The sequence below is a fragment of the Populus trichocarpa genome, chromosome 18 (assembly GCF_000002775.5).
Source record: "Populus trichocarpa isolate Nisqually-1 chromosome 18, P.trichocarpa_v4.1, whole genome shotgun sequence".
Classification (NCBI taxonomy): domain Eukaryota; kingdom Viridiplantae; phylum Streptophyta; class Magnoliopsida; order Malpighiales; family Salicaceae; genus Populus; species Populus trichocarpa.
The window spans coordinates 12,274,848-12,296,529 of NC_037302.2; the positions used below are offsets into that span (position 1 = coordinate 12,274,848).

Genomic DNA, 21,682 nt, shown 5'->3' on the forward strand with positions numbered 1-21,682 from the left:
TTTTGGAAGAAGAATAAATGGGGAATTTCAATTGAAGTTCCAGAGATGGATGAATATTCACAGTTTCTGTACATGCTTAAAAACAGAAGATTTATGTACAAAGGGGAAATCAACTTAATTTGGATAATCAGCTGTACAGAAAGAAAAAAAGAAGTTCAATTCCCAGATGAAGGCTCATCTTTTTTATATATATATATATTATTATATATGTACACTTAGTTTCTTCCATCACGTCTTGTCTGCCTGAAGCAGGGGATCAGGAAGGAGGCGCTGAATGAATGGTTGTATCAGGTAACATGGCTACTGTCACTACAAAGTATTCACACCCCATAGGAAGATTGTATGGGTTGGAAGTCGATCCCAAATTGAAGTTCAACAGGTCAATCCCTTGGTCAGTGGTCAGAAGATCCAGTTGATCTGCCCTACCATGCTCAGGCCTAGTTGAGGCAGGATGCAATGGCTTTACAGCTTGGCGTTCAATATGCACAATCTGCCCAACAATGTAGCTGGGTCTGCTTGGGAGATGGTCTGTGAACAGGGCCACAGATTCAGCAGACAGGTAGTAGTTAGAGGAGTTCCGGTTGATAGCCTCATAATGTCCAGCTGAGTTGAGAACAAATGCAGCGATCTCATGAACTTCCAACCGGCTAAAAGATATCCTTTCTTTGTTTGCCTGCAGAAAAACATCAACAAAGATATCAAGCTTTTGCAGTTAGAAGACAAGCACAGAGCACCATGCAAAAAGGATCCCTGCACGTCAAGGGGCAGAACTTAAATCTGGCAGGGCCAGAAACAGTCGAAGTTTAACATGCCAAAAAAAGCACCAGATAACCAACCACTGCTTTAAGGCTCCACTGGAAACAAAGGCCAGTTACCAAGTCAAAAACTGATTAGAGTTGAGTTTAAAACCAATGATCACAAGCAATTGATGAGAAAAAAATGATCACGTATAGTAATTAGAAGGAAAGCATGGATCAGTGCTTGTAAACAGTAAATCAGAGATATTGAACATCCTTGGCAATGAAGAGTACTGATTAAATGTTGCTCTATAGATAAAGCATGAACACCATTAGCAAGTTCAGACAACCTGCTTCTCAAGTTGATGCTTTTTGTACAAAGTTGCAACCAGCTCCTTCTTCGTTTCCAATTCTTTTCCAAGTTGTTCATTTGCAGCTTCGAGCTTGGGGTACTTATCAAGGTGTGTGGACAAGAAACCAACTTTATCAGCAAGGACGCGTACGCATTTCTGGAACTCAGCAGCACCCTCATCCTCATTGTCATTGCTTGAACTGAAAATGATCAAATTAAAAAATTAAACCATGGCCATTGTCATTTTCAAATCTTAAAACTGAAGTTTTACAGAAAAAAGATAGCAATTCATTCCATCAGCAATCACCATAAGAAATTTGAATGCCACTGATAAACTCTAAAAGAAATTATGAAAGAAGCCCCTAAAAATTCCTGCAGCCCTTAAATTTAAGATTCCTCGTAATGGCAAACAATATTTGAGTGTAGAAAAATTAATGGTTAAAATAGTGTAGGACAAGCTATTAGACAAAAATTGTGACGTCAGGGCCTCGAGCTGACATTTCTAGACATTGACAGACAATAAATTACAAACAACATGATGAAAAAGTTCCATTGATAATTTGATATGAACAAATTTCAAAACAAGCAAGAGACTAAGACAGAGCTCAGCCTTGCAACTGAGTTAAAGTTTGTATGGAGAAAAAAAAGTAGAGAGGATTCTGGAAAATTACTTGGCCAAAGATTGAGCTAAAGCACGCAAAGAATCAGCAAAACCAGCAACTCCACCTGGAGCATATACACAGCACCTAAGCCTTTCAAAAAGGCCACGGAGTTTCACAGCAGATGCCCGCAGTTTATTGTATTCCGAAGCCCTTCGATCAGCCGCGCAAAGATGAGTTTGAGCTTCCTCTCTTGCTTCATGCAAGCAATTCTCCAAGTGAGCACAATTCATCTTTTGCACAGCAAGAAGTTGAAATTGTCAGTATATGTTGAGAACAGTTCATAAATGCATTTTGAACATTTTTATGCATGGAAAAAAACATTGAAGCCAGGCATAATTTAGTAAACAGAAGGAAGCTGATTATTTGGGAAAATTATTAGTTCATAGGAATTCTAGGAATTTGTTGTCCACTAATAACTAATACGCCTTGTCCATCACGGGATCTACCAAAAAACAAAACATCAAACCATAAACAAAAATGATTATCTAAGCATTTCAATAATGTTGAGCAATATGGTACAAATACTAAATATCGATAAACGGGAACATCACCCAGAACAACTCAGCAATATAATTGAGCGAATAAGAGCAACATAAACACCAAGAAAACCACAGAGGACAAAAGGCAGTTCATGTACCAGTACCTGAGATTCATCAAGGAGCTTCCGACTCATTTCTAACTCCCTTGTGAGCACAGCAACCTCCTCCACAGCAGATTTGAGCTTTGCATCAGTTTCACTCAATTGGTTTGAATTTTCAGCAAGTGCAGTTTGAAGGTCTAACACAATGTCATGGTCACTACTGACTTTAGGCTCAGCGTCTGCATCAGATGGTGCAACATCGAGAGGCTCAGGCATGCTCTCAGCTGTGGAACTGTTAGTCAGTGACATGCCCAGTTGTCGCGCCATCTTGTCCTTCCCATCTTTATCACAAACTTGCAGCTCTTCACGATGAGGCTCCGCCATTGATGAATCCAACTGAGTATTCAACATCCCAGAGGAGTCCATCATATTTTCATCAAAACCTTCTCTACCTTTGCTTGTTTGCCTGGTGAAAAGCCCCAGTTTCGCATTCAAACTAGAAATGCAAGAAACCTCATCCATGGGCTCTGAGGTCAATGCATAAGGCATGTGTGCTTCACCACCGCTGGAAATTTCTGGTTTACAGTCTTCAGTCTTTGCAGCTAAAAGAGCAAAGTCTGATGCATCTTTACTATTTGAAAGTTTCTGCCCCTGTAAATACTGGTCAGACAATCTCTGCTCTAGTTCTTGAATGCGCTTCTCATACGACATACATTGCACATGCTTTGCCTTAAGCAAAGATTGAAGGTGCTTTCCATACTCATCTTTCAGCCGCAAGGCTTCATTTGTCTTATCTGCATTCTTCAATAGACTATCCACTGTGCTATCATCCATTGACTCGTATTCAATTTCTGGGCAAAGGGAACATATCAGGGCTATTGCAGAAGCTAGTTCAGCTTTCAGTTTTGCATTCTCAACTTCCATCTTGCTAGTTCCAGCAATCTCTAACAGCTCACAGTCCTCGAGGGGCTCCTCAGAGCCATCTTTCTCAACTGCTTCCTCACCAATTTCTTCCATCTCAGTTGAGTGAGAGCAGTCATTAGATGTAGAAAATGAACCTTTCAAGCTTGCAGTCTTATCACCTTTTGAAGGAAGTCCAACCAAATAATCAGGAGCATAACGGTCCAGGTCTGAGATGTCAATATCAAGCAAATTAGTGTCAAATGGAGCTATATTGACATCACACTGATTAGGAGTATCATATAGCCCCATTGATGTTAATATATCTCTTGGTATATATAAATTGTTTGTCTTCAGAAACTCCTCCCGTCTCCTAACCTCAACCTCCCTCCTTGTAGCAAGCCGCTCAGCCAGTTGTCCAGCCATACCCATGTAAAGTTTCATGGAAGCCTTTCTTCTCACAACTTCAGCAAGGCAGGCTCTATATGCAGGACCGATCCCACGAAATAGCTTCAAGTCCCTAAAAATATTATCCTGACACAACATTGCCTCTCTAAAAGCAGGAAACTGTAACTTCACATCTTTCATGAGGTAAGTAACATAAGCGATCTTTTGTAGGTAATCATGCACAAAGACATTCATCTCATTCTTCTTATCATTGCAAAAATCAAGCAGCTTGGAAATTGAATGTTCACAAGCCAGCATCCTGGGCAAATGATTCTTGTCATGGACATCATACATAGGGCCCAGGGCTGAAACTGCATCGTGAGGTCGAATTGAGGAAGACAATTGGCATGACAGACAATCATCCACAAGGTTCTTTACCGTGCTTACATCTTTGCTGCATGAATACAAGCTCACATCCATTAATCAGTGGAATGTACATTATCCTCCTACAGCCTAACTACTAGAGTTTTTAATATGAGACAAGAAAATAGAAAATATAGGTTTTAGTTGTAAATTGTTATTCAATATAGTTGTATAGTTTGAGAACTTAAATATTAATATCACTTGGTATTTAACTTTAGTAGGAAGTTTGCTTCTTTAAATGTATCAGGGATCTTAAGGGTTCATGCATTAAATGGCTGCTTCACGAATACAAATTGAATTCCGAATTCTGTTTTAGTGGATTTCAGGAACCTAGTTTCTCATGGATTCATGAAACACATCTTTTGGATTTTCAGGGGTTAGCATAGTGAGTTATAGGTTTTGTATATTTTCCTAATTCCCAATGTTTGTAGAAAAAGAAAAAACAGGGTATTAATCAAGTTATTGCACGCTCTTGAATGTTTTAAAATATCCAAACCACACACACCAAGCTGAAGCTCGAAGTGAATTGGGACCAGGAATTCTCATTCATTCAGGTCCAGCTCCTACTTCCAACAAAAATTGTCAGACCAGTGGCATTGAGCCAAAGCATAATTTTGTACTTCTACTCTCATGGTCCCTTAAGATAACAATATTGTCATAGGTCGTCTTTAACAAAATATTCAACAGCACATGCATCAAATGGAAAAACAATTAAATTCCCTGGATGCTGTAGAGGGACTACGAGAGATGAGTCTGGTGATCTAAATGACAGACTACATAAGAAAAGAGTGGGGGAGGGGATAAGTAATATTATCTATAAAAAAGACAGACGAGTGAGTCATATCAAATGCAACCACCACTGAGCAGCCATTGCACCATTCGTTCCTCTACGCTTATCAAATGCAAAAAAAAAAAAAAACCCTCAGAGCAACAATTATATAACTTTGGCATAACAATGACCCAGCTGTATTATAAAAATTATAGGAAAAGCTATAAGTTCAATACTTGAAAGTGATGAGATGTATTATCACAGCAATGCTTTATAAGAATCAACATACTAAATCAATCAAGAAAAATCTAACAAGCTCAAAAATCATACAGAATAATTGTAAATAGGAAGGCGGTTCAAATGATTGAAAACGAAATCAACCAACCTCAAAGACTGCATTATGCTCTTCTGTTCATTGATGAATCGCTGATGCTCCTTGATGGTAAGATCCAGATTCCTAATAGAAGATGCTGCTCCGCAAGAAAATAATTCTTCCACCTTGCGCTTTGCATCACTAAAGTTTTGCTTGAACTCCAATACCTTCTTCTCAAACTGCCTATGTGAATTGCTACAATTCTCCACGGCCTTCCTCGAGTTATCTTCCTTCACAAAATCCACTAAGCATTTGCGTGAATCAGACTGCAAAGATGGATGAAGCTTGATCGACCTCAGTTTCTCTAAATCTCTCTCAAAATTCGTTAAAAGATCTAAATGTATCCTGTGTTGTTGTGTATAACGCTTCATGAACTCTGAGTAATTCTGAAGAATTGCTCTATAGAATTGTTGCACATTAATCCTAGCAACCTCCATTGCCCTCTCCTGAACCTTATGCTCCCTCAATAACCTCTGGCAATGCTCATGCTTTACTTGGGTTCTCCTATACATTGCTTGACCTCTATGGTAATGGTACCTAAACTGTCTTTCATAAGATGGCAAAGCCTTCAGAGCTGGGTCTGAAGCATCATCTAAAGGATGGGGGTTATGTGAAGAAGCTGGCGGTGGAGGATCTGCAATTTCAAGGACATCAATTTGTTCGAGTGCAGGGGGGAGCGGATTGGTTTGCATCCTTGCTCTGTTGTATATAAACACTTCTCCATCACTAGATGGAAGCTTATAAGCAGAAAGCGACCGCTGAGGTTCAAGTTTCTTCTCCAAACACAGAACAAGCTGGTAGTTGAAGTTAATCCCAGAAACTGATTCAATACGCTGCATGACAGCTTCCACAGGCGTTGTTTCATCGCAATCAAGTAGAAATGAATGACCATTTTCTGCTAGATGAACTAAAAGTTTGGGCTGATTTACCACACCTTCTGTGATGCTTGAACTCATCTTATCTTTAAAGCAGAATTATCCACCTTAAAAATAAAATCCAACAAGAAACACCAACACTGAGAGATAATTTAAATAAAAAATCCCCAAAACCAGTCCGATTGCGCAGAAACGATTCAATTCAATCCCTTGGAACCAAATGGGAAATTAACAGTTTTTAGAGCTTTAGCCCTTCCTTATCACCAAGTCCACCACTGAAATCTGCAAGACCCGCAAACATACCGTAAACCAACTAAAGATTGAATCAACAAAGCACCAATTTTTATCAACCCACAATGAAACCACACCGACCAGAGACTTTATCCAAAAAAAAAAAAAAAACTCCAACCTTTACGCTCAAATCCTCCACAAAAACCCAAATCAGCAACAGCCCACCTCAAAATTCCTCTAAACAAACAAAATCACAACAGACCAACCAATGATTACTCCAACAGAACCCTAAATCATCAGCGACCCATCATCAAAATCTCCCAAATTAGCCCAAATCCAAATAAACCCAAGGAAAAAACCAGAATTCTGCTCTCACAATACCAAAAACACAAAAGAAATGACAGCAAAATAACAGAGAAAATCAAAAGACACTTTCTTGGTTAACGTGGTCTGAAGAGAGAAGTTTAAAGTAGAGGATTAAAGGCATCAGAAAGTGATTACGTGAGGAGATTAAAGAGGAATTTCAGACTCTCTCTCTCTCTACAAACACAACGGTTCTCTCCACGAAACCTCTTAGATTTTAGTACTATTTGTTTTTAAATTTTCTCTTTCTCTACGATTGTTTTGGTATTTATTTTATTTTCTTTTATATATATTATATAGTAGCAAGAGAAGCTTGTGATGAGGATAATAAAAAAATCAAAGAGAACCTTCTGCAAGAAGCAAACCAAGAGGGTAGCAGAAGAGCTATGCTCTCTCTCTCTCTGTCCTTGTCTCTCTCTGCAATAAGTCGGGGAGAAGAGAAAAAGCAAGCAGCTTTATCTCGCTAGGTATTGCAGATTAGAGCATTAGTAGGAGTATTATTTACATTTATAAATTGATTAGTTAATTAATTGTGATTATTTTTATAGGGTTATTAATTAATTAATTTTTTGTGTGTTATTTCAGTAATTAATGAGTTGTGATTGGACTTTGGGAAAAAATAATTCCATTGCCTCTTGTAGAGGACAATTTTTTATTATGATTAACTTGGCCCCGAGTTGTTTATCAAATTGCATTGTTGTCCTCAATAAGCTATCTAAAAGCTGTCTTTCCTTTCTTCTTCTTTTTTTTTTTTTTTTATCTTTTATTAAAAAAATTAAACCTTAAAGACATTAGTAAACACTATGGTACTAATTCATTGTGGGGTGGTTTCATCTTGACTATTTTGTCCTTCTTAATAAAATAAAATAACTTGTTATTAGAAATAATAAAATCTTTTTTATAATATCCATTTATTATTATCTTATTGTTTGTGAATATATTCATCGTTTTACATTTTGGTCAAATAACTTAGTATAAGGGATAATAAAATCTTTTTTAAAAAAAAAAACTCATATTTTTTTTAATTTTATCTTTCAACATTTATTTAATTAGAGATTGGGTTCCATTATTTTTTTATTTTTTTCATGTAGGATTTTTTATTTATTTTGAAAATAATTCAAGTCATCTCAGTTTTTTTTTTATTTTTTATTTTTTATTAAATTTTTTTTTTTAAAAGAAATAAAAGAAATGAGTGCATCACACCTACTTCAATGTATAAACAATCAAGCTGGTGCTTTCTTTATTTATTTATGTCTCAATTTCTTCGTCATTTTTTATTTATTTTTAAAGATCACCGAAGTTGCCACGGACCAACTAAATTGATTGTGTCACCCTGGGCCTCCTCTGAAGCAACCAATGAAGAGACGTTAGGAAACTGCATGGTAAAATACTGGGAAAGAATTAATGCAGACTGCAGAGCAGCAGCAGCAGGCAAAATGGATTTCGCCTTGGCGAGCATGCAACAACCAGGTTTGAAGTCCAATTTGGAGGCTAAGATTAAGACTTGATTTTGTTCATATTCATGTTTCTTGCCAGCAAGAACATGAGGCAGAGCTTCGTCAACAAGCCAGGGCGAACATGGCTATTTCCTTGCAATTTCCCTGTGGAAAGTTTGCAGTGTGCTTTTCATGTGAAATAAAAATGTCGACTTGCGCTTTTCTTCAAAGCAAAAATTGTCGTCTTTTCTTTCGGGATTGCCTAAGAAAAACTCTTCTTGTTTTTTTTATTGCATCCATCAATTCTACCCTTAACATTACTTGAGGTTTTCAATTCTATCCTCATGCCGTCTCTCCATCTAAATTCATTAACAAATTCCATTAAATACTCACTTGAAACTATAGAATTTAAAAGATTAATCAAATTTATCATTTAAAAATAAAAAGGGATTAGTGATGTTGAAAAAATAAAATCCGATTTAAACTAAAAATCTTGGGAGTGAAGAGAAATAAAAGAAAAGAAAAGGTAACTCCTGCTTATTAAAAATGAATGTTTCAGGTCTCATTTTATTTTATTTCAATTTTCATTGTCAGTTTTGTTTATTTCATTATGAATTTCATAACTCTTTAGATTTTGGAGTTCTCAAATGGATTTTTGACCAGATGAATTAATACAATTAAAAATACTTATAAAAAAATGAGTAAATTTGATGATGTAATTTGTGAAAATTAATATTTATAATGGTAATTTTGTAACTTCATTTTCAACCTATAAAGATTGTTTTTATAATTTTTTTTTTAATGATAACCCGAATGAACTTTACTTGCCGTTAAAAACAAGTGAATCATCAATCATTCTCTAGATAGTAAATATAACCCACTTGCGTGGGTTATTTTGGTGAATTTTTTTATTGGAATTGAATTCTTCTTGTTAAGACTTTTTAAAATATTTTCTAAAATAAACATTAATCTATTCCCAAAGACAAGCTTAGTGTTAAACCACGCGAATTCTTCTTTTTTTCCCTCATTTTCCTAACTTATATAAATTGGATTTTTTTGTGAACTTAGTCTAAAAAATATTCTTTTTGTTTATTTTAATATCTTGAATGAAAACATTTAATAAACATGTATAAATTGTACAAGATCTTTTAACTATCACCAACAAAATACGTGTAGAGGCGTGATATTGTCCAATATAGATCATTTCGGGACAAATTAATAAAATCAAAAGGCTTAAAACTAACTGATATCCAATTTTATCTATTGTAATCTACTTGTATGCATTGTGAGTTATGATATATATATATATATAATTTTTTTTTCTTTTTTTTCAAAGCGAGATCGAAAGAAAAGGATAATATTTTAAGAAATTAATTATCTGTTGAAGAGTATTAAAGAGTATTTTAAGCTACTAACGTGACAAGCTGATTATTATTGACTAGACTAGGTGCTTGGTTTTGGTAAAAAAAAAACATGTGAATTAAGATCAAGTAATTAATTATATTATATGGTTGAAGATGATTATTAACATTGAGGGCTGGACCTCGATGTCTCGGAGGGTTTCAAATGGTCTAGACTCCATAAGGGCTATCATATTGTTTTTTTTTTTTTTTAAAAGAAAAAGAGGAAAAGTTTCACCATCTCATGCTGAATTATGAATAATTTTCTAGAGATTTGGCTTTAATTCCTAATTCCAAATAAAATACTAGTAATTTAAGGTTTATATTGACCAGACCAGGTGCTTGGTTTTGGTAAAAAAAACATGTGAAGATTAAGTAATTATATTATATGGTTGAAGATGATTATTAACATGGACCTCGATGTCTTGTAGGGTTTCGCTAGCTCCATTAGGGCTATCATATTGTTTTTTAAAAAAAGAAAAAGAAAAAGAAAAAGAGGAAAAGTTTCACCATCGTACGCTGAAAAGGTCTGTGAAAGATTCATCACATGAGTAATTTGAGGTTATAAAACTTGACAAGTGTTCGAGAAATGGAGGGTACGAGTGGCAGCAGCTCCGCCCATGTGACCCTCGTTCTATTAATTAACATTAACAAAACAACATAATTGTGTATCACGTGTACTCTGCATGGAGTTAGGACTAGGTAAATTTATTTAGATTAATTTAATTATTTTATTTTATTAAAAATAATAATAATATCATTTTAGAAAGAAAAAAAAAACTCACCAGATTTTGACTGAGTTTTTTATGCTATTATTTTTATTAAACTTAAGGTTTGTTTGGCGGTGTGGTTGTGGTTGCTTTTCAAATAGCTTTTCGTGCCAAAATGCATGTTAATAATTTTTTTTATTTTTTAAAAATTATTTTTGACATCAGCACATCAAAATAATTTAAAAATACTAAAAATATATTAATTTAAAATTAATAAAAAAATAAAAAAATTTCAAATTTTATCAAAAGTATTTTTAAAACGTAGAAACAAACATTACTTCACCTATATTCCAAATCATGCAAATCGCAAATCAATCTATCAAATCAAGTTAGTTATCAAAATCACGAATAAATATGTGAGGTCGGTCGGTGAGGTTTTAAAAAAGTAATATGAGAGGTCTGTGCTGAGCTGTTTCCCTTGAGAAATGAGAAGAAATGATTGCAAATTGGAAAACGAATTGGGCTGCCAATTATTATTTTATACGTTGCAAGAATTCGTCCACAAACGGTAAATTACCGTTTCGCCCTGTTAGTTTTAACATTTCAAAAACACATTTTTAAAAAAATAAATTTTATTTATTTTTTTCTTTACTTTAAATTAATATTTTTTAGATCATTTTAATACGCTAATTTTAAAAATATTTTTTTAAAAATAAAAAAATTATTTTAATACATTTATGTAAGTGAAAAGCACTTTAAAAAGCAACTGCAACCATACTCCCAAACAGACCCGAGTCTGTTTCGGAATGCTTATAAAATGTTCTTTTTTAAAGTATTTATATATATATATATATATATATATATATATATATGTGTGTGTATTAAAATAATATTTTTTTATTTTTTAAAGTTTATTTTTAATATTAACATGTCAAAATAATTTAAAAATATTAAAATATATTAATTTAAAAATAAAATAAAATTTCAAAAACATAATTAAACTGCAATTATAATAGGTTGATCTCCCCGTATATAAAAAAAATTTCTCTATTGTGAAATTGACTAATTAATTCTGTACAGCATCCTTTTTGTTTTTTTTTTGTCAACTCTAATATATTTGTTGGGGGTCTCAATTGAGTTTCCTTAATAAAAAAAAAAAAGGTTAATTAAGAGCTTATTTGGCATATTTAATTATGTAAAATTATTTTGGATTTTGAATCACAATACACAAGCATAATTTTATTGGTTGTAAAAATAAAAATGGAGGACTTGACGACAAAAACTGATAAGACTTATTTTATTGATTGTAAATTGACTTTTGCAGGAGCCCTAGAATGAATATATATATATATATATATATATATATATATATATATATATATATATATATAATTCCAATTTGTTTCCTGTTTGGATGCCCTAGCTAGAAAAAGAATATTCTTTCTCCATGATTGTTGGAATTTGCAGTAATATTCCACGACTAACAGGTTGAAAAGGATTATTACTATTACTATTATTAAGGAACGTTTTTACGAAATGACAAGGTGATTTGAAACTTGATATGCCATTCCAAATTTCACTCGAGCTTCGTCAACTATGAATATCTCTTATATTAAAATTTATTTTTTATATTATCATATTAAAACAATTAAAATAATATTTTTTATTTTTAAAAAAAATATTTTTAACATTATTATATTAAAACAATTAAAAAACACTAAAAAATTATTCTAAAACAAAAATATATAACTTTTTTAAAAACACAATTTAACCACATTCTTAAATACATCATTTATAATAAGAACATAAATAAAAAATAATAATAATATTATTTCAACACATTTCTAAATAAAAATCAATTTAAAACCAACTTTCAAACTACCAATATTTCCCCATTACGTGGAAGTAACACTTGTTTGCTAGTCATGTCAACAATTCCCACGTAAGTTAAGATATTTTCTAAGGTTTTTGTCAAAGCAGCTAAATTTTGATGTTTTTGGTACATTAGTTTTGTAGTGATACTATAGTTTTGAAATTCGATCCGATCTAGCATATCGATCCAAGATCTGGTCAATTTGGGATTGGAATTGAGCCGGGTTGAAGAAAAAAATAGAAAAAAAAAAACTCAGCGTGACTCGCCTGACCCAACGGGTTGACCCGGTTGCAACCCGTTGACTTTTGTTTTTTTACTAAAATAACATCTTTTTGGTTTTTTTAAAAAAAATTGACCCAGCCTACCCGATAACTTGGTCAAAACCCCGTGACCTGGTCAAAAACCGGAACCTGTGCCTTGGACCTGGCTGGCCACCAGGCCGGGTCTTAAAACTATGCTTAAAAGGATCAAGTATTTTCTAAAATTGATCATCAAAGCTCCACTTCAAGAATTTCGAGAACTTCTCTCGTTATGATATTGGTCATCCAATTCAAATTGTTGATTGTTTTGTGAGCCTAATCTTTTGGTGATGCTGCTTTGCCTAAGCTAATTATGGTGTTGTCAGCCCTAATCATCATCATTAAGGTGTTGTTAGCCCTAATCATCATCCTTTGATGCATCTTTTACTCGTTCTTGGAGTGCGCAATGAAATCCTAGGATGGATTTATATAAAAAAATCAAAATAAAATTGACTTTATTGCCGTTGTAGACTTGCAAATTGTCGTTGGCATTAGAGAGAGATGGCCACATGCATGGTTGATCTTTAGCTCGTAAACTTTTTGTTCTAAATATCTTTAGCAGTTTGTCGTATGTTGGACGGTGAGCGGCGCATTTTTCTTTGAGCAAATTAAATAATCCTTTTAATTTCAATAATAATTAACTAGTCCTTATAGTTTTAAATCTATTTGTACTTTGATTCTTTTCACCAACTTCATGTATTTTCTCAAATTTTTTTTTATATATTTTTTTGTTTTAAGAGATATAAAAAAGAAGATATATAACATGGAAATAATGATGGCAAAAAAATATCTTTTTGGAAAAAAATATTAAATTAAACATGATCAACACTAGTTAAATAAATAGTTGATTATTTTAAATATGGAGGTGTAGTTCAACTAGTTAGCCTCTGTGTTTATTCCTGAAGGTCACCGGTTCGAGTTCTACAAACTTCAGGGTCACTGAAAGTTTACATGGTCGTTTACTTCAGGATCCGTAGGATTAGTCAAAGTACACGCAAGCTAGTCCGGACATCCACGTTAATAAAAAAATTAATTAATTATTTTTAAAATTAGAGCGATTATTTAATTTATTTTGCAAAATACTAAAGAGACTAATTGTTTTATTATTTGCCATTACTTCCAAAATCCCCTCTAGTTTTTGTACAATTTGTTTCATTAATCTCGTTTTTAACGTGGAGGCAGAAAATTTTGAAGAAGTATGGCGTCATAGAGTGAAATCCTCTAATTTTCTCAAGGTTCGATGGATTTGTGTGTTAAAACCTCTCTTTCGTTTTGACCTTGAAGATTTTCGTCGCTCAAAATAGATTTTCCAGAAGCAAGTTCTCCCGAAGTTCATCTTCAATTCTGTACTTGCATATTCTGAAACAATTTTTGAACAGTACTGTTTCTATAATAATCATTGTTTTTTTTAAAAAATTATTTAAAAATATATTAAAATAATATTTCTTTTATTTTTTAAATTTTATTTTTGATATTTATATATCAAAATGATCTGAATAAAAAAATAAAAAATTGAAGGATTGGCTTTGAAGTTCCTCCTGCGCTACCCTTGTTGGAGGAGGAGAGGGAGTTCTTGCGGTATTTCATTGAAGATAATGATATAATCTTGGTGGCTGATGTCCCCGTGACTAGGATATCATAAAAAAGCTCTTGGATCTCCCTTTAGATGTCGATCAATTATTTGATCGAATCTTTGCTCGTCATCTTGGTTTTATATGGCAACTTCTTCTTCATGTGAGAATTGAATGCTCAAGTTAGTATTATTATAGAGAGAAAGGGTAATAAATATGTTAAAAAACATTAAATTCTAAGAAAAAAAATTGTTTGTTCAAGTTAGTATTTTCATATTAACTCTTGATTGATTTTATTTGTTAAACTCTTACTCATATCTTCATCTGGTTTCACTCGCAAATTAAAAAGAAAAGGAAAATCCCAGTTTCGCTGTCACAAACACTTCCACTAATTTGTATTTTTTTTTAATAATCAACATCTCCATGCTATATTCATAACGAATATTAACTTAGCTGAATTCAACTTAATTGAATTTATTTATTTATTTATGGTGCCAAGGGTAACAATATCCTTGGATTACCTTTTTGCTTCGTTAACTATGGCGACAATATCCTTGAAATTGCAACTTTCCAAATAGAGGAGATGATTGTTTAATGCACACCAACTCAATAAAAACATCCACCGTTCCTGCCTCCCATTTCTTTCTGAGGAACAGAATAAAAAGAAAGCGAGAGCGAGCATTCCCTCGCGCTGGTGTCAGAACTGGCGGGCCAGCCCACCTATACCCATCATTGACCCATCCCAGCTTGCTAATCCTTCCTTATGTACCATCAACAAGTGCAGTAGGTAGTTCTTCTTTCCAAGCAAGAAATGGCCGATCCCAGATTTCCATTTGGTTCTTTTGAATTCTCTATAGCAACTACTCTAATCATTTTCGTCAATCTCTATTTGGGTGTCTTTGCTTCGTCTTTACGAGACCCAGTTGCCCAGCAACATCTAGACAGGGTCCAAAAGTTGCCTGGCCAGAACTTCGATGTAAATTTTGCTCACTACTCTGGCTATGTCACTGTCAATGAAAAATATGGGAGGGCTCTTTTTTACTGGCTTGTTGAAGCTGTCGAGGATCCTCAATCCAAGCCTCTTCTTCTTTGGCTTAATGGAGGTGTCACACTATTTCCTTTTCTTTTATTATTCGGTTCGCTTCTTGTGTGATTATCATATCACTCTAGTTAGTCTTGATTTTTCATCTAAGTTGTTACTGTTCTGTTGCTTTTGCTGTTTCATTAGTTGTATGGCTTAATTGTTTAAAAATCCAACTTTGACTTTAGATATACAACCGATTATGTTGTTTGTCACCTAGGATTGTTACTCTATTAGCTCCTACGTTTTGATAATCCCCCATCTTTGTTCCTGAATTAGATATTTGACTGAGTTTTCTTTCTTAGATTAATCTTTCTTTGTTCTCAGGCCATTGAAAGTTTATAGTTTGTTCATTAACTGATAATCTCTAATAGAATACAATTTCTTGAATTGGTTTCTTATTGGAGATTTGTTCTTGCAGGACCTGGATGTTCCTCCATTGCTTATGGAATGGCAGAGGAAATAGGACCGTTTCATATTAAGCCAGATGGAAAGACCCTTTACTTGAATCCTTATTCCTGGAATCAAGGTAATACAATTCTTTAATTATAAAAAAAATAAAATAAAATTATATACTAGAGTTGCCCGTCAAAGCAATTGTTGTAAAGCTTATTGCTTGGTTGCTAAAAAGAACAATTAATGAACAATCAGTTGGATGAATCCATGAGCCGTGGAACCATGTGCTGTCACTGAAAAATTAGAATTATTGCATCATTGACTCATCATTCAATTAGTTATTTTTGCTTAAAATCTGAACTATATCATCATATTTGAATTTCGAAACACATATTGAATTCTATCAGCTGCTTTTTAAGCTACCCGCATACCTATCCTCGGAGACCCCCCGACATTTTTGTGCCTCATTTTACCTCTAACATATGTTTATTTCCTACTACTGATAATGTGATGGCTATTAGGATCATAATAATATCTAAAAATGGATGTTGCAACTTATTTACCACTGTTGATCACCTGGGAGTAATTGCACGATTTTTTGCTTTAGATTTCAAGAATGCTAAACCACAATAATTTCTTATAATTACATCGAATTCAATCTTTTTTAAGTACTTTAACCAATTTGCAGTGGCCAATATTTTGTTTCTTGATTCCCCGGTTGGAGTTGGATATTCATATTCAAACACTTCTTCCGATCTGTTGAACAATGGTGACAAAAAGACCGGTACTAGTTCAACCATTCTTGTCTCATACTTCTTTGTTGGGGCTCTTCTCGTTGTTACTAGCTTGTGTATTTACACCTTTCCACACTTCAATCTGCAGCTGCGGACTCACTAGCTTTCTTGCTGAATTGGTTTGAACGCTTCCCCCAATACAAAGGAAGGGACTTCTACATTACAGGGGAGAGCTATGCAGGTAGTGTTTGATTTCAATTTCCTTTTCTTTTTAAATTTTGTACCAAACTTCAGTTTTTGATGGATGACATAGATGGAATGAACTGTTTACCCTAGCTTCATTTTTCTAGCTGTGGGCCCTTTTTCTTTACCTTCTGTTCTTGGCTAAAGTTTTCGTTGGTATTTGTCCGGAAAAGTTTCTGAATAGAAGTATTTGATGAGTAACAAGCATAGAATGCTTTCCATTTAGAAGCCACCTTGGGATGGCATAGCCTTAAAGTTAAGCGTGAGGTTCGTGGTCACCGTAATAAAAACTCGGAGGGGCCATAGTAGAGGAAAGAGAATCTTTTCAGTCATTGGCAGACTAATTTTATTTGAATGTTGTCAACCAACCTGCACCGTGCTACTATGTAGAGGAACTACAGAGTACAGATGCTTTACTTGAGTTTTACCACCTTCTTTGGAATGGCTTGCAGGTAGACCTCTTGAACTCATAAATCTGTTGATTTGCAATTTGTTTTGGTGGCCTAAGATATTCACCTTGTGGAAAGATATCGGTTAAACAAAAAAACTAAAATGCACTAGGAATAAAGTTGTAGCTTTGTCTTCTTACTTTCTTTATTTGACAAGATGACGTGTTTTATTAAATGACTTGGCTATACTTCTGATGTGTGATGCTTGTATGTTGCGGTTCTAATTTTTAATTTGTGTTCCAGGGCATTATGTTCCTCAGCTGAGTCAAGCCATTGTACGGTACAACCAAGCGACAAAGGATGAGAAAATTAATCTGAGGAGTTATATGGTACATCCAAACAACTATTCATGTAATAACCAAGATTTTTGGTCATTTTGCACCATTTGAAATAATTAAAAGACCAAGTTTAACGTCTGGTACAGGTTGGAAATGCACTGACTGATGATTATCACGACCATTTGGGACTTTTCCAATTTATGTGGGCAGCTGGCTTGATTTCTGACCAAACATACAAGAAACTTAATCTTTTGTGTGATTTTGAATCATTTATCCATAGCTCAGTCGCTTGTGATAAGATGGAGGACATTGCAACCAAAGAACTTGGAAACATTGATCCATACAGCATCTTCACTCCTTCCTGCTCTGCTAATGTTAGCCAGTCTAATTTGTTGCCTAAAAGAAAGCATGTGAGTCCTGCTTTATGAACTAATTACTTACTATATCTTTTTTTTCTTCTTCCTGTGATTTGTCATCTAAAATGCATTGATATGAGGGGATATGGATAATATCAATCTGTCTACTGGTTCCTGATCTCAGATAACCAGTTCTTGCAATGTTGGAATGGGCTCTTTTCAAATACCTTGGTTCCTGAGAAGTTTTTGACCCCCCTCTCTATATATTTGTGCAAGTGTGCATGTGGATGCGTGCAAGTGTGCATGTGGATGCATGCAAGTGCTGATATCAGCGGTGTTTGTAGTGGAGGGGTGGGGCCTAGACTTGGGGGATTAATTTTCCTCAAGGAGCTTGTTACAAATTAAGTGTGTAACAAATTTGATGAATGAGCTTTTGGCAGGGAAGAGTTGATGAATCCTCAAACATGGGATTCTGTTTTTTCTCCACTCTTTTCTCTTTTAGGGGAGGTTTTTGCAGTCTGTATATAATATGCACTTCATTGGATCCTCAGCTATACTGCGTTCTCTGGGAACACTTTAATTTATTCGCCCTAGAAATAACAAGCTTACCTTTGAATGAATGTGCTAGATTTAATCTAGCTTGTTGATTGTCATTCCTTAGAGATGTTGTTTACCTATATTGTTGGTATTAAAACTTATTGAATGTGCTACAAAAGTGTGTATATCTTCTGTCATTGTGTCGATCCCTTGACTTTTTTTTAGGATGTGTTTTAGCATTCTTGCAAGGAAATGAGAAGTTCACCAAGTCTATGGATGCATTTACAATTCCATGAGATATCAAAACTTTCCCTGCGTTAGCTGGTCTTTTTTATTGCCACTAGATTATCTTATTTTGCCTGGCTTTTATTTCAAGGCAGATAAAAATGTTTAAATCTACTGTTTCTCCGTCCTTATTTCAAATTCCACATTGCATGCTTGTTTCACAACTTCTCCATGAACTTTTACATGTCAACTAAATGCCTACTCCATCTGATCTAATAAATGCAAGTCCAGGACTCATTTTCTTGGTCTTAGATTCCTTTGCATTTGGTTGTTAAAAAAAAGAAAAACAAAGATTCCTTTGCATTTGGTTTATGTATTAATAACACAAACATGAGGTTCTGAAATATATTCTTTTCTAAAAGATCTGGGGAACATTTACACATTCAGGTTAGGTTTGTGTATCTGATATATTGTTCTGTTTTTTCAAATTTGAATTAATCTATCATAGAACTTCCATTAATTCTGGTTTCCCTTTCCACATGAAGAGTAAACGAAACTCATTGGAAATCAAAGTTTGAGGCCATTTTTAAATAGGACTCCTTTATGAACTAATCCTTTATATGAAATTCTTCACAGCTTAAATGAAATTTATTGTCTTGTGATAGAGGGTTGGTCGTGTCAGTGAGAAGTATGATCCCTGTACTGAGACACATACAACTGTATATTTCAATCTACCTGAGGTTCAGAAGGCATTACATGTTTCACCAGAGTTTGCACCAGCTAGATGGGAGACCTGCAGGTATATCTGTTCAATTAACTTCTGAAAAAGCATTAGTTCTGATTTTATCTTGGCATCTTAAGCTTGTCCTTGGAAGAACATTGGTTTCAGAGCCATTTTTTTCTGGTCAAGGATTAGATTCCCCTACTTAGTTGCACAGATATTAGGGGAGCAACATGCCCACATCATCTAACATTGATTTTTGTAGGTTTGTGATAACTATCAACATATGGCGTACATGTATTTTCCACGTTTACAAAATTTCACAGGCATTAACTTTTTTAGTTTTATTGTAGTTGTAATATTTCGGAGGCAGATGTGCATTTTTGTTATGGTTAGCTGGACCCCTGTTTAGTTGTAGATTAATGTGAGCCCAAAAATAAATAGATCCTTAGTGTGATTCGATGTTGGTTTACAGCATAACAGCTTGATCACACAAGAGTTGACAAAACGTATTTGTATTAAAATTGTTTAATTGGGAAAGTATGGCATTCTGACCAAGTGCATAAATTGGAACTATTTATTTCTTGGTCACATAATATCAAAATTTCAATTGTAAATTATGCCCCTTGTATGATGTTTGACTGAGTTATCTAATATTGTGTTTCACCCTCCCTCATTTTGTGTACTTTGACTACCTTGATTGAAGTACCCTAAATGTATGCCCTAGTAACATTCCATCTATTTATTTTGCAGTGAAGTGGTAAATATTAACTGGAAGGATTCTCCTAGGACAGTGCTGGACATTTATAAAGAACTCATACATTCAGGACTTCATGTGTGGGTGTTCAGGTATCTCTGTGAAAGCATTCTATACATTTACTGCTGCAGTGTTGTTCTATGTGTAGCTAGCATTTCCCTTTTAGATGTTCAGGTATCTCTGTGAAAGCATTCTATACATTTACTGCTGCAGGGTTGTTCTATGTGTAGCTAGCATTTCCCTTTTAGATTGTGTTTTGTGCAAGGTTAAAAATTTAGAGGGGAAATGTTAAGAGGGTAAGATTTAATGATGAAGTATTACAGGTGTAAAATATCTTTAAGGGTGATGTGTTCAAGAGTATTTGCGAGTCTAGAAGTAAGAGGTGGAAGTCCAACATTCCCTCCCCTTAAAAATCCTTTACCCCCACCTCCCAAGGCAAACATTTAACCTCATCCCCCCCGCCCCCCCTCTTCAAAAGTTCTACCAAACATATCCTTAATAAAGAAATATCTGGAGGACCTCAGACCAAACAAGATCAATATGATCTCCTTCATGTCAGGAGATATTATGAAACAGAATATATTCAAACATTTCTCAGCAAATTCCTAACTGGTATATTCTTGCCATCGTCCTTGACATGCCAAAATGACTAGAATCAACAAAAATGGCAACTTAGGGTGCTGACAGTTGTTTTCCTTGCTGCTGTTTTAACCTGTTCAACAAACTTTTTTTTGTCAATCCTAGTTGTAATTTTTTCCCCTTCTTTTGCAACAGTGGTGATACAGATGCCGTTATCCCAGTTACATCCACCCGCTACAGCATAGATGCTCTGAAACTTCCTACTGTCAAACCTTGGGGTGCCTGGTATGATGATGGACAGGTAAATCACTTGATGGAATTCCATGCAAGAGAATTCGTTCTATAAACTAGGAGTCATTCACGAACTTTGTTCCAAGTTGCCAATAAACTTTTATTAAGGAGCATTTTTTGTCAAACAGGTGGGAGGATGGACCCAAGAGTATGCTGGACTTACCTTCGTTGTGGTGAGAGGAGCAGGCCATGAAGTGCCTCTGCATAAACCCAAACAAGCTCTCACACTCGTCAAAGCCTTCTTATCAGGAACTCCAATGCCAACCCTTCAACTAGTCAGCGACTCTTGATGTCGCCGTGCCCTTTTGGCGGTTAATTCCACGATCCAAAGTAATTCCAGGGGATGTCATTTTTCCAGGGGGCTACATTTTTCTTGCTGCAAATCCAAGATAATCTACGACCAGGGTGTGGATTAATGTTATGAACAACTTTCTCCTCCAAAGAGAAGGGGCCAAGTTCAAATCCACCCTTTACAATACCATCAAAATAAAAGTTTATTCACTTATGATTCACTTGAATTGGAGATGAAGCGTTAAAAATTCAATTTCAATTCTGCCTGCAAGTTGCTTCCTCCATTTCGCTACTGTTGTTTCAATGTCATGGAACCTTTTTTTATTTATCTTCTTCTTCTTCTTTTGGTGCATTGGACAGAAAGGAAGATCAAAGTAGAATAGTATGCAAATAAGTGTCCCAGATAATCAACTGGATCACTTTGAGAAGCTCCCAATCTGGCCATAGCATCAGCACAACCATTACCCTCCCATTAAAGTATGATTGACCTCCTATCCAGCAGCTGAGATAACAGAAGAATTAAAGCCAGACAAGGATGACAGAGAGCCAAATCTCGGTGAAAGCAACAAACGGCTTCCTTGGATTACTAGCAAGCAACAAACTTTGAAAGCTGATTCCTCTTTTTCAATCGTGAAACAAATCCATTATACAAATTGGTTTGAGTTGCAACTAATGCTAGTTTTTATTATAGAACTCAGCTCGGTAAGATTTGATTAAAAATAAAAGGTGTTAACCCAGTCAAAATCTGTTAATTTTTTTGTTTGAAAAAATTTTAACTTATAAAATTTTATTTTTGAATCAAT

At 34.5% G+C, this 21,682-nt stretch overlaps 2 protein-coding genes across 3 annotated transcripts; one reads left to right on the forward strand and one right to left on the reverse strand.

Moving 5' to 3' along the window:
* LOC7493378 (autophagy-related protein 11) lies at positions 1–7,108 on the reverse strand. 2 transcript variants are annotated; one of them, XM_024589862.2, is made up of 6 exons: positions 7,000–7,097; positions 5,196–6,340; positions 2,395–4,072; positions 1,761–1,981; positions 1,088–1,289; positions 1–673 (listed from the first exon to the last, which is right to left on the reverse strand). In XM_024589862.2, exons 2-6 carry the CDS (start codon positions 6,137–6,139, stop codon positions 257–259), a joined length of 3,462 nt encoding a protein of 1,153 aa, XP_024445630.1. In that variant the 5' UTR covers positions 6,140–6,340; positions 7,000–7,097; the 3' UTR covers positions 1–256. The 2 variants fall into 2 exon arrangements, with proteins under 2 accessions (XP_024445630.1, XP_002325118.1); XM_002325082.4 differs by having other exon boundaries at positions 5,196–7,108.
* Positions 7,109–14,514: 7,406 nt separating this feature from the next.
* Positions 14,515–21,207, forward strand: LOC7459854 (serine carboxypeptidase II-2). The gene is made up of 10 exons (XM_024590431.2): positions 14,515–15,044; positions 15,444–15,551; positions 16,107–16,202; positions 16,301–16,393; positions 17,088–17,173; positions 17,269–17,532; positions 18,906–19,039; positions 19,715–19,810; positions 20,493–20,598; positions 20,717–21,207. Exons 1-10 carry the CDS (start codon positions 14,753–14,755, stop codon positions 20,876–20,878), a joined length of 1,437 nt encoding a protein of 478 aa, XP_024446199.2. The 5' UTR covers positions 14,515–14,752; the 3' UTR covers positions 20,879–21,207.
* The last annotated feature ends 475 nt before the right edge of the window (positions 21,208–21,682 follow it).

Coding starts and splice junctions, on each gene's coding strand:
- LOC7493378 (XM_002325082.4), bottom strand. CDS start 6,139: ATGAGTTCAAGCATCACAGAAGGTGTGGTAAATCAGCCCAAACTTTTA. Junction 4,073..5,195: donor AGCATAATGCAGTCTTTGAG/GTTGGTTGATTT, acceptor GTATTCATGCAG/CAAAGATGTAAGCACGGTAA. Junction 674..1,087: donor AGCATCAACTTGAGAAGCAG/GTTGTCTGAACT, acceptor GTTTTTCTGCAG/GCAAACAAAGAAAGGATATC.
- LOC7459854 (XM_024590431.2), top strand. CDS start 14,753: ATGGCCGATCCCAGATTTCCATTTGGTTCTTTTGAATTCTCTATAGCA. Junction 16,394..17,087: donor TACAGGGGAGAGCTATGCAG/GTAGTGTTTGAT, acceptor TTTGTGTTCCAG/GGCATTATGTTCCTCAGCTG. Junction 17,533..18,905: donor TGTTGCCTAAAAGAAAGCAT/GTGAGTCCTGCT, acceptor GTCTTGTGATAG/AGGGTTGGTCGTGTCAGTGA.